Below are 12,964 nucleotides of genomic sequence, written 5' to 3' on the forward strand. Positions count from 1 at the left end.
TCAGGGTGGCAGCACAGATCAGCACAACGATCACAACAGCCTCCACCTTCCTCTCTCCGCCCCCACCTCCCTCCTCTCGCTCTTCCTCTGAAACGCTTCCTGCTCATAAAGTCCGTCTTCAGAGACTTCGCTTCGCCAGCAGGTTGGTGTCGGGCTGTTTCGGGCGTGTGTCTGGGGCTCCTGGTGGGCTGGCTGCTTCGTTGCAGCTCTGGAGAGTGAAACTTTCAGGGTAAAAGAGACAGAGACAGTCATCTCCCTCTCACTCCTCCCCTCTCCCTTCTCTCTCACTCTCCCTCTCACTCCCTCTCACTCCTCCCTGCTCCCTTCTCTCTCACTCTCCCTCTCACTCCCTCTCACTCCTCCCTGCTCACGTCTCTCCTCTGAAAAGACCGAACTGCTATGGACTGGACTGGGATTGAATACTTTAAATTTAAGGTGGACTGAGCAGCAGCAGGACTGGAAACAACTGGTTTGGCCTTTTCAGGACTGCAACGAAGTGTACTGGGATATTCTGGGCTTTTCAGGACTGGACTGGAGTGTACTGGGATATACTGGGTTTATCAGGGCTGGACCGGAGTGTACTGGGATATACTGGGCTTAGCTGGACTGGACCGGAGTGTCCTGGGATATACTGGGCACGACTGGGCTGTTGTGGAGTCTGCTGGACTGGGTCGACTGTTAAGCTGGTTCAGGTGTTTTGATGGAGTTACTGGTATAAATCCACCAACAGGCATCAGCTTTTATTTAGAGAAGCAAAGTTCTGGGCCGTCAGCCTGGGCCCAGTTACTTATTAACACTGGAGATAACAGACACAGTTAATGAGTGACCTGAGGAGCCCAGGCTCCGGGAGCTCAGAGCATGGAGTCCGACCAGGGGACTGACCGAGGGACAGATGGACTGACTGAGAGACTGACCAGTGGACCGTCTGATGGACAGACTGACCGAGGGACTGACTGGTGGACAGAGTGACAGATAAAATGAATGGTCGGTAGACAAGTGGACAGACTGAGAGACCAGTGGACAGACTGAGAAACTGACCGGTGGACATATTGATGGGCTGGCTGAGGAACTGAGTGGTGGACATCCTGATGGACGCACTGGTAAACAGACTGGTGGACAGAGTGAGTCAGTCGGAGAGTCTCACAGAGAGTCCGAGTCAGTGTGCCAGCATGTCAGAGTATCAGTCAGGGTTTGTGTTATTATCAGGCCTCTTCTTGACACCTCCTGCACTAAACAAACAGCAGTTAACTCCCAGCGGACAGTGGGAGACTGAGCACATCATTAATTCATGAGCAGCCAGTGTTGACAACGAGAATGGAGACATATGTCACACTATGTTATTAATGAAAGTGTAGACCTGATCACCTGGAACCTGTCTCACTCTCAGGCACTGCAGCTGTTGAATAGAGGCCTGTCTCACTCTCTGACACTGGAGCTGTCGAATAAAGGCCTGTCTCACACTCTGGCACTGGAGCTGTCGAACAGGTACCTGTCTCACTATCTGGCACTAGAGCTGTCGAACAGGTACCTGTCTCACACTCTGGCACTGGAGCTGTCGAATAGAGGCCTGTCTCACTCTCTGGCACTAGAGCTGTTGAATAGAGACCTGTCTCACACTCTGGCACTGGAGCTGTCGAATAGAGGCCTGTCTCACTCTCTGGCACTGGAGCTGTTGAACAGGGACCTGTCTCACTCTCTGGCACTGGAGCTGTCGAATAAAGTCCTGTCTCACTCTCTGGTACTAGAGCTGTTGAACAGGGACCTGTCTCACTCTCTGGTACTAGAGCTGTTGAACAGGGACCTGTCTCACTCTCTGGCACTGGAGCTGTTGAACAGGGACCTGTCTCACTCTCTGGTACTAGAGCTGTTGAACAGGGACCTGTCTCACTCTCTGGCACTGGAGCTGTTGAACAGGGACCTGTCTCACTCTCTGGCACTGGAGCTGTTGAACAGGGACCTGTCTCACTCTCTGGTACTAGAGCTGTTGAACAGGGACCTGTCTCACTCTCTGGCACTGGAGCTGTTGAACAGGGACCTGTCTCACTCTCTGGCACTGGAGCTGTTGAACAGGGACCTGTCTCACTCTCTGGTACTAGAGCTGTTGAACAGGGACCTGTCTCACTCTCTGGCACTGGAGCTGTTGAACAGGGACCTGTCTCACTCTCTGGCACTGGAGCTGTTGAACAGGGACCTGTCTCACTCTCTGGTACTGGAGCTGTTGAACAGGGACCTGTCTCACTCTCTGTGCTCCATACAGTTACTGTGCCGTATTTACACTGTGTGTTTGCTGGGCCGCCATGCTCACCCTGCGTTTACTGTGCCAGTCCCTCCCCTCCCCCCACTGCAGTGTGTGCTGGCTGCTCACCCCCCCTCCCTCTCTCCCAGCAATCCGACGTTATTCCGGCGCCATGGCTCAGCTCCCAGACTCCTTCATCCAGCGGCAGCAGCTGGACGCCGCCATGGCTGACACCTTCCTGGAGCACCTGTGTCTGCTGGACATCGACCAGGAGCCCATCACAGCGCGCAACACCAGCATCATCTGTACCATCGGTACTCTGACTGACCACCCTGACTGACCACTGACCACCCTGACACACACACTGACTCTCTGACTGACCACCCTGACTGACCACTGACACCCTGACACACACACTGACTCTCTGACTGACCACCCTGACTGACCACTGACACCCTGACACACACACTGACTCTCTGACTGACCACCCTGACTGACCACTGACACCCTGACACACACACTGACTCTCTGACTGACCACTGACACACACACTGACTCTCTGACTGACCACCCTGACTGACCACTGACCACCCTGACACACACACTGACTCTCTGACTGACCACTGACACACACACTGACTCTCTGACTGACCACCCTGACTGTCTCTGTCCCTGTGTCCAGGCCCTGCCTCTCGCTCGGTGCCCATTGACACCCTGACTGACCACTCACTGACCACTGGCTCCCTGACTGTCTCTGTCCCTGTGTCCAGGCCCTGCCTCTCGCTCGGTGCCCATTGACACCCTGACTGACCACTCACTGACAACTGGCTCCCTGACTGTCTCTGTCCCTGTGTCCAGGCCCTGCCTCTCGCTCGGTGCCCAGACTGCAGGAGATGATTAAGGCTGGGATGGACATCGCCCGCCTCAACTTCTCTCATGGGTCACATGAGGTCAGTGTCCTGTCCCCACGGTTCTAGCTCTCTGTGTTTTCCTGCCAGTCTGCTGACCTGTCCGTCTGACCATCTGTCCACAGTACCACGCAGAGTCCATTCGGAATATCCGGGAGGCGACGGAGACCCTGACCTCTGACCCTCTGTACTACCGGCCTGTGGCCATCGCTCTGGACACCAAGGGGCCAGAGATCAGGACAGGACTGGTCAGAGGGGTGAGTGCAGAAACTGCCCTGGACTGGACTGACTGGACAGAGGCAGTGGTCTATAATGTCCTCGTGTCTGCGTCCAGGAGGTGAACGGGGAGGTGGAGCTGGAGCGAGGGTCCCGGGTTCGAGTGGTCACGGCTGCCTCTCTGCGGGACAGCACGGACGGCCAGCTGATCTGGGTCGACTATGAGAGCCTGCCTCGCGTGGTCCAGCCTGGGAGACGCATCTACATCGACGACGGACTGATCTCACTCAGGGTGCTGGAGATAGGTATGACCCTCACACTCGCTCTCACTCACACTGCAGTGAGCTCTCACTCTCACTCACTCTCATTCACACTGCAGTGTGATCACACACTCTCACACTCCTGTGTGCTCACACACTCTCACTCACTCATTCACACTGCAGTGAGCTCTCACTCTCACTCACACTGCAGTGAGCTCACACTCTCACTCACTCTCATTCACACTGCAGTGTGATCACACACTCACATTCTCACTCTCATTCACACTGCAGTGAGCTCTCACTCTCATTCACACTGCAGTGTGATCACACACTCACATTCTCACTCTCATTCACACTGCAGTGAGCTCTCACTCTCACTCACACTGCAGTGAGCTCACACTCTCACTCACTCTCATTCACACTGCAGTGTGATCACACACTCACATTCTCACTCTCATTCACACTGCAGTGAGCTCTCACTCTCATTCACACTGCAGTGTGCACACATTCACAGTCTCACAGACACTCACACTGCAGTGTGCTCACACACTCACACTCACACTCTCACTCACACTCATGCTGCAGTGTGCTCACACTCTCACTCACTCTCATTCACACTGTAGTGTGAACACACACTCTCACACTCCTGTGTGCTCACACACTCACACTCTCACTCACACTCATGCTGCAGTGTGCTCACAAACTCACAGACTTTCACACTGTAGTGTGCTCACACTCACACTGCAGTTTGCTCACACACTCTCACTCACACTCACACTGCAGTGAGCTCACACTCTCACACTCCTGTGTGCTCACACACTCATTCACACTCCTGTGTGCTCACACACTCACACTCTCACTCACACTCACACTGCAGTGTGCTCACACACTCACAGACATTAACACTGTAGTGTGCTCACACTCACACTGCAGTTTGCTCACACACTCTCACTCACACTCACCTCGCTGCCCCCGTCAGGCCCAGACTGGGTGCAGGCGGAGGTGGAGAACGGGGGCGTCCTGTGCAGCAGGAAGGGGGTGAACCTGCCAGGGGCGAAGGTCGACCTGCCCGCGGTGTCAGAGCGAGACCGGGCGGACCTGGCCTTCGGGGTGCAGCAGGGCGTCGACATCGTCTTCGCCTCCTTTATCCGCAAGGCGGCGGACGTGCGCGCGGTACGGGAGGCACTGGGCGAGGCCGGACGCCACATCAAGGTCATCAGCAAGGTCGAGAACCACGAGGGGGTCAAGAGGTCAGACAAAGTGGACGTCTCACTGTCCGTCTCTCTCTCGCACTTTGACATGTGTCCCTCTCATCATGCTGCTGCAGGGTGCTGGTGTTCAGCAGTGATTAGTGTGTCAGCCCCTCTGTCTCAGTGCTGTGTGCTGGTGTTCAGCAGTGATTAGTGTGTCAGCCCCTCTGTCTCCGTGCTGTGTGCTGGTGTTCAGCAGTGTTCCGTGTGTCAGCCCCTCTGTCTCCGTGCTGTGTGCTGGTGTTCAGCAGTGATTAGTGTGTCAGCCCCTCTGTCTCCGTGCTGTGTGCTGGTGTTCAGCAGTGTTCCGTGTGTCAGCCCCTCTGTCTCCGTGCTGTGTGCTGGTGTTCAGCAGTGATTAGTGTGTCAGCCCCTCTGTCTCAGTGCTGTGTGCTAGTGTTCAGCAGTGTTCCGTGTGTCAGCCCCTCTGTCTCCGTGCTGTGTGCTGGTGTTCAGCAGTGTTCCGTGTGTCAGCCCCTCTGTCTCAGTGCTGTGTGCTGGTGTTCAGTAGTGATTAGTGTGTCAGCCCCTCTGTCTCCGTGCTGTGTGCTGGTGTTCAGCAGTGATTAGTGTGTCAGCCCCTCTGTCTCCGTGCTGTGTGCTGGTGTTCAGCAGTGTTCCGTGTGTCAGCCCCTCTGTCTCCGTGCTGTGTGCTGGTGTTCAGCAGTGATTAGTGTGTCAGCCCCTCTGTCTCAGTGCTGTGTGCTAGTGTTCAGCAGTGTTCCGTGTGTCAGCCCCTCTGTCTCCGTGCTGTGTGCTGGTGTTCAGCAGTGTTCCGTGTGTCAGCCCCTCTGTCTCAGTGCTGTGTGCTGGTGTTCAGTAGTGATTAGTGTGTCAGCCCCTCTGTCTCAGTGCTGTGTGCTGGTGTTCAGCAGTGTTCAGTGTGTGCTCAGCCCCTCGCGGTCCCTGTCTCTCTCAGGTTCGATGAGATTTTGGCAGAGAGTGATGGCATCATGGTAGCTCGTGGGGACCTGGGCATCGAGATCCCGGCGGAGAAGGTCTTCATCGCTCAGAAGATGATGATCGGACACTGCAACAGAGCTGGCAAACCGGTCATCTGCGCCACACAGGTGCGACTGGCCACCTCTGACCTCTCGCCCACAAGGAACAGGACCGGAGTCCAGAGATTCTGGTCTGGGCTGTGTCACATTGTAACTGTCAGTCTGTCACTGACCGTGTCCACCTGTCTCTCTCGCTGTGTCACTGACTGTGTCCACCTGGCTCTCTCTCTGTGTCACCGACTGTGTCCACCTGGCTCTCTCTCTGTGTCACTGACCGTGTCCACCTGTCTCTCTCTCTGTGTCACTGACTGTGTCCACCTGGCTCTGTGTCTCTGTGTGTCTCTGACCATGTCCACCTGGCTCTGTGTCTCCGTGTGTCACTGCCCATGTCCACTGGTCTGTCTCTGTGTCACAGCCCGTGTCCACAGGTCTGTCTCTGTGTCTCTGACCGTGTCCACCTGTCTCTCCGTCTCTCTCTCTGTGTCACTGTGTCCACCTGTCTCTCTGTCTCCGTGTGGACGTGGCAGATGCTGGAGAGCATGGTGGGGAAGCCGAGGCCGACGCGGGCAGAGGGCAGCGACGTGGCGAACGCGGTGCTGGACGGCGCGGACTGTGTGATGCTGTCCGCCGAGACGGCCAAGGGCCAGTACCCCATTGAGGCCGTGCGAATGATGCACTCCGTGAGTCTTTTCCACCTGTCCACCTCTCAGCCTCTGTGTCCCTGCCTGCCTGTGCGCGACGCTGGCCGTGTCCTCATGTCCACCTGTATGTGTGCAGCGCTGACCATCCCCACGTGTCCACCTGTTTGTGCATGACACCAGCCATCTCTGTGTGTTCAGCTGTCTGTGCATGATGCTGACCGTGTCCATGTGTCCACCTGTCTGTCCCTGACACTGACCGTCTCCAAATGTCCACGTCTGTCCCTGACACTGACCGTGTCCATGTGTCCACCTGTCTGTCCCTGACGCTGACCGTGTCCATGTGTCCACCTGTCTGTCCACACGTCAGGTGTGCCGGGAGGCCGAGGCGGCAATTTTCCACCAGCAGCTGTTTGAGGAGCTGCGGCGGCTGACCCCGCTGACCTCTGACCCCACAGAGGTCACGGCCATCGGCGCAGTGGAGGCGTCCTTCAAGTGCTGCGCAGGAGCCATCATCGTCCTCACCACCTCCGGCAGGTACTCACTCCTTCATCACTGTCCTCCTCATCATCGTCCTCACCACCTCCGGCAGGTACTCACTCCTTCATCACTGTCCTCCTCATCATCGTCCTCACCACCTCCGGCAGGTACTCACTCCTTCATCACTGTCCTCCTCATCATCATCGTCCTCACCACCTCCGGCAGGTACTCACTCCTTCATCACTGTCCTCCTCATCATCGTCCTCACCACCTCCGGCAGGTACTCACTCCTTCATCACTGTCCTCCTCATCATCGTCCTCACCACCTCCGGCAGGTACTCACTCCTTCATCACTGTCCTCCTCATCATCATCGTCCTCACCACCTCCGGCAGGTACTCACTCCTTCATCACTGTCCTCCTCATCATCGTCCTCACCACCTCCGGCAGGTACTCACTCCTTCATCACTGTCCTCCTCATCATCGTCCTCACCACCTCCGGCAGGTACTCACTCCTTCATCACTGTCCTCCTCATCATCATCGTCCTCACCACCTCCGGCAGGTACTCACTCCTTCATCACTGTCCTCCTCATCATCGTCCTCACCACCTCCGGCAGGTACTCACTCCTTCATCACTGTCCTCCTCATCATCATCGTCCTCACCACCTCCAGCAGGTACTCACTCCTTCATCACTGTCCTCCTCATCATCACTGTCCTCACCACCTCCGGCAGGTACTCACTCCTTCATCACTGTCCTCCTCATCATCACTGTCCTCACCACCTCCGGCAGGTAGTCACTCCTTCATCACTGTCCTCCTCATCATCATCACCCTCACCAGCTCCGGCAGGTCCTGTCGCTGTCACTCCTTCATCACTGTCCTCCTCATCATCATCGCCCTCACCAGCTCCGGCAGGTCCTGTCGCTGTCACTCCTTCATCACTGTCCTCCTCATCATCACCCTCACCAGCTCCGGCAGGTAGTCACTCCTTCATCACTGTCCTCCTCATCATCATCACCCTCACCAGCTCCGGCAGGTCCTGTCGCTGTCACTCCTTCATCACTGTCCTCCTCATCATCATCACCCTCACCAGCTCCGGCAGGTCCTGTCGCTGTCACTCCTTCATCACTGTCCTCCTCATCATCATCGCCCTCACCAGCTCCGGCAGGTCCTGTCGCTGTCACTCCTTCATCACTGTCCTCCTCATCATCACCCTCACCAGCTCCGGCAGGTAGTCACTCCTTCATCACTGTCCTCCTCATCATCATCACCCTCACCAGCTCCGGCAGGTCCTGTCGCTGTCACTCCTTCATCACTGTCCTCCTCATCATCATCACCCTCACCAGCTCCGGCAGGTCCTGTCGCTGTCACTCCTTCATCACTGTCCTCCTCATCATCATCGCCCTCACCAGCTCCCGCAGGTCCTGTCGCTGTCACTCCTTCATCACTGTCCTCCTCATCATCATCGCCCTCACCAGCTCCGGCAGGTCCTGTCGCTGTCACTCCTTCATCACTGTCCTCCTCATCATCACCCTCACCAGCTCCGGCAGGTAGTCACTCCTTCATCACTGTCCTCCTCATCATCATCACCCTCACCAGCTCCGGCAGGTCCTGTCGCTGTCACTCCTTCATCACTGTCCTCCTCATCATCATCACCCTCACCAGCTCCGGCAGGTCCTGTCGCTGTCACTCCTTCATCACTGTCCTCCTCATCATCATCGCCCTCACCAGCTCCGGCAGGTCCTGTCGCTGTCACTCCTTCATCACTGTCCTCCTCATCATCACCCTCACCAGCTCCGGCAGGTAGTCACTCCTTCATCACTGTCCTCCTCATCATCATCACCCTCACCAGCTCCGGCAGGTCCTGTCGCTGTCACTCCTTCATCACTGTCCTCCTCATCATCATCACCCTCACCAGCTCCGGCAGGTCCTGTCGCTGTCACTCCTTCATCACTGTCCTCCTCATCATCATCGCCCTCACCAGCTCCGGCAGGTCCTGTCGCTGTCACTCCTTCATCACTGTCCTCCTCATCATCACCCTCACCAGCTCCGGCAGGTAGTCACTCCTTCATCACTGTCCTCCTCATCATCATCACCCTCACCAGCTCCGGCAGGTCCTGTCGCTGTCACTCCTTCATCACTGTCCTCCTCATCATCATCACCCTCACCAGCTCCGGCAGGTCCTGTCGCTGTCACTCCTTCATCACTGTCCTCCTCATCATCGTCCTCACCACCTCCAGCAGGTACTCACTCCTTCATCACTGTCCTCCTCATCATCATCACCCTCACCAGCTCCGGCAGGTCCTGTCGCTGTCACTCCTTCATCACTGTCCTCCTCATCATCGCCCTCACCAGCTCCGGCAGGTCCTGTCGCTGTCACTCCTTCATCACTGTCCTCCTCATCATCGCCCTCACCAGCTCCGGCAGGTCCTGTCGCTGTCACTCCTTCATCACTGTCCTCCTCATCATCATCACCCTCACCAGCTCCGGCAGGTCCTGTCGCTGTCACTCCTTCATCACTGTCCTCCTCATCATCGCCCTCACCAGCTCCGGCAGGTCCTGTCGCTGTCACTCCTTCATCACTGTCCTCCTCATCATCATCACCCTCACCAGCTCCGGCAGGTCCTGTCGCTGTCACTCCTTCATCACTGTCCTCCTCATCATCATCACCCTCACCAGCTCCGGCAGGTCCTGTCGCTGTCACTCCTTCATCACTGTCCTCCTCATCATCGCCCTCACCAGCTCCGGCAGGTCCTGTCGCTGTCACTCCTTCATCACTGTCCTCCTCATCATCATCGCCCTCACCAGCTCCGGCAGGTCCTGTCGCTGTCACTCCTTCATCACTGTCCTCCTCATCATCATCGCCCTCACCAGCTCCGGCAGGTCCTGTCGCTGTCACTCCTTCATCACTGTCCTCCTCATCATCACCCTCACCAGCTCCGGCAGGTAGTCACTCCTTCATCACTGTCCTCCTCATCATCATCACCCTCACCAGCTCCGGCAGGTCCTGTCGCTGTCACTCCTTCATCACTGTCCTCCTCATCATCATCACCCTCACCAGCTCCGGCAGGTCCTGTCGCTGTCACTCCTTCATCACTGTCCTCCTCATCATCGTCCTCACCACCTCCAGCAGGTACTCACTCCTTCATCACTGTCCTCCTCATCATCATCACCCTCACCAGCTCCGGCAGGTCCTGTCGCTGTCACTCCTTCATCACTGTCCTCCTCATCATCGCCCTCACCAGCTCCGGCAGGTCCTGTCGCTGTCACTCCTTCATCACTGTCCTCCTCATCATCATCACCCTCACCAGCTCCGGCAGGTCCTGTCGCTGTCACTCCTTCATCACTGTCCTCCTCATCATCATCACCCTCACCAGCTCCGGCAGGTCCTGTCGCTGTCACTCCTTCATCACTGTCCTCCTCATCATCGCCCTCACCAGCTCCGGCAGGTCCTGTCGCTGTCACTCCTTCATCACTGTCCTCCTCATCATCATCACCCTCACCAGCTCCGGCAGGTCCTGTCGCTGTCACTCCTTCATCACTGTCCTCCTCCTCATCATCGCCCTCACCAGCTCCGGCAGGTCCTGTCGCTGTCACTCCTTCATCACTGTCCTCCTCATCATCATCACCCTCACCAGCTCCGGCAGGTCCTGTCGCTGTCACTCCTTCATCGCCCCGTCTGTCTCAGGTCGGCCCAGCTGCTGTCTCGGTACCGGCCGCGGGCCCCTATCCTGGCGGTGACCCGCAGCGCCCAGGTGGCCCGGCAGGCCCAGCTGCTCCGCGGCGTCTTCCCAGCGCTGTTCCTCCAGCCGCCGGCCGCGGTCTGGGCCGACGACCTGGACCACAGGGTCACCTTCGCCATGGACATCGGTAAGGTGGGGGGGGGCGGCGCCCCGGGATCCTGTCTCTGCCCCCTCCGCCCCGCCCCCCTGACCAGCCCCTCTCTCTGCAGGCCGGGCGCGTGGCTTCTTCGGGACGGGGGACATGGTGATCGTGGTGACAGGCTGGAGGCCGGGCTCCGGGTTCACCAACATCATGAGGGCCGTCAGCGTGCCGTGAGCACGGCCTGACGCAGCGACACTGACACCGCAACACAGCAACACTCTGACCCTGCGACACACTGACACAGCAACTCTCTGACACCGCGACACACTGACACAGCAACTCTCTGACACAGCAACACAGCAACACTCTGACCCTGCGACACACTGACACAGCAACACAGCAACACTCTGACCCTGCGACACACTGACACAGCAACTCTCTGACACAGCAACACAGCAACACTCTGACCCTGCGACACACTGACACAGCAACTCTCTGACACCGCGACACACTGACACAGCAACTCTCTGACACCGCGACACACTGACACAGCAACACTCTGACCCTGCGACACACTGACACAGCAACTCTCTGACACCGCAACACAGCAACACTCTGACCCTGCGACACACTGACACAGCAACTCTCTGACACCGCAACACAGCAACACTCTGACCCTGCGACACACTGACACAGCAACTCTCTGACACCGCGACACACTGACACAGCAACTCTCTGACACCGCGACACACTGACACAGCAACACTCTGACCCTGCGACACACTGACACAGCAACTCTCTGACACAGCAACACAGCAACACTCTGACCCTGCGACACACTGACACAGCAACTCTCTGACACCGCAACACAACAACACTCTGACCCTGCGACACACTGACACAGCAACTCTCTGACACCGCAACACAGCAACACTCTGACCCTGCGACACACTGACACAGCAACTCTCTGACACCGCAACACAACAACATTGCCACAGCAACTCTCTGACACCGCAACACAGCAACACTCTGACCCTGCGACACACTGACACAGCAACTCTCTGACACCGCAACACAACAACACTCTGACCCTGCGACACACTGACACAGCAACTCTCTGACACCGCAACACAGCAACACTCTGACCCTGCGACACACTGACACAGCAACTCTCTGACACAGCAACACAACAACATTGCCACAGCAACTCTCTGACACCGCAACACAGCAACACTCTGACCCTGCGACACACTGACACAGCAACTCTCTGACAGCAACACAGCAACACTCTGACCCTGCGACACACTGACACAGCAACTCTCTGACACAGCAACACAGCAACACTCTGACCCTGCGACACACTGACACAGCAACTCTCTGACACAGCAACACAACAACACTCTGACCCTGCGACACACTGACACAGCAACTCTCTGACACAGCAACACAACAACATTGCCACAGCAACTCTCTGACACCGCAACACAGCAACACTCTGACCCTGCGACACACTGACACAGCAACTCTCTAGCACAGCAACTCTCTGACACCGCAACACAACAACATTGCCACAGCAACTCTCTGACACCGCAACACAACAACATTGCCACAGCAACTCTCTGACACCACAACACGGCAACACTCTGACCCTGCGACACACTGACACAGCAACTCTCTAACACAGCAACTCTCTGACACAGTAACACAATGACACAGCAACACAGCAACTCTCTTACACAGCAACACACTGACACAGCGACACAGAAACTCTCTGACACCACAACACTCTGACACAGTAACACTCTGACCCTGCGACACACTGGCACAGCAACACTATGGCACAGCAACTCTCTGACACAGCAGCACAGCAACTCTCTGACAAAGCAACACACTGACACAGCAACATGGTGACGACCTTCATACAGCAACAGCTGAATAAATGACTCTGATTGACTAACTGACCAGCATGCACACTGACACACCGACTGACACAAGCACACACTATTACAGTGTATACAAGCAGCGCTGGGAGATGTAACCCTACAGGCCACGCCTGCTCTTGTCAGAACGCAACAATAAATCAGTCAAGCCTCTCCTGTCCTGGGTGTGTGGTGTGTGTGTGTGCCTCTCGCTGAAGCCAGCCTGACCATG

The 12,964-nt window shown here is 56.6% G+C and overlaps 1 protein-coding gene across 3 annotated transcripts; it reads left to right on the forward strand.

Annotated features, from left to right (window-relative positions):
- Positions 1 to 32: 32 nt before the first annotated feature.
- On the forward strand, positions 33 to 12,906 carry pklr (pyruvate kinase L/R). 3 transcript variants are annotated; one of them, XM_088905790.1, is made up of 11 exons: positions 33 to 142; positions 2,386 to 2,550; positions 3,095 to 3,186; positions 3,270 to 3,401; positions 3,479 to 3,665; positions 4,600 to 4,870; positions 5,790 to 5,940; positions 6,399 to 6,551; positions 6,880 to 7,046; positions 10,677 to 10,858; positions 10,941 to 12,906. In XM_088905790.1, exons 2-11 carry the CDS (start codon positions 2,409 to 2,411, stop codon positions 11,045 to 11,047), a joined length of 1,584 nt encoding a protein of 527 aa, XP_088761916.1. In that variant the 5' UTR covers positions 33 to 142; positions 2,386 to 2,408; the 3' UTR covers positions 11,048 to 12,906. The 3 variants fall into 3 exon arrangements, with proteins under 3 accessions (XP_088761916.1, XP_088761917.1, XP_088761918.1); XM_088905791.1 differs by having other exon boundaries at positions 117 to 229; XM_088905792.1 differs by lacking the exons at positions 33 to 142; positions 2,386 to 2,550 and adding an exon at positions 188 to 229.
- The last annotated feature ends 58 nt before the right edge of the window (positions 12,907 to 12,964 follow it).

The sequence above is a fragment of the Atractosteus spatula genome, chromosome 25 (assembly GCF_055471065.1).
Source record: "Atractosteus spatula isolate fAtrSpa1 chromosome 25, fAtrSpa1.hap1, whole genome shotgun sequence".
In the NCBI taxonomy this organism is placed as follows: Eukaryota; Metazoa; Chordata; class Actinopteri; order Semionotiformes; family Lepisosteidae; genus Atractosteus; species Atractosteus spatula.

What these genes read in the sequence shown, in the direction of transcription:
- pklr (XM_088905790.1), top strand. Translation starts at nt 2,409, where the DNA reads ATGGCTCAGCTCCCAGACTCCTTCATCCAGCGGCAGCAGCTGGACGCC. An exon ending in TCTCTCATGGGTCACATGAG is followed by an intron (nt 3,187 to 3,269) that starts GTCAGTGTCCTG and finishes ATCTGTCCACAG; the next exon opens with TACCACGCAGAGTCCATTCG. An exon ending in CGGTCATCTGCGCCACACAG is followed by an intron (nt 5,941 to 6,398) that starts GTGCGACTGGCC and finishes TGGACGTGGCAG; the next exon opens with ATGCTGGAGAGCATGGTGGG.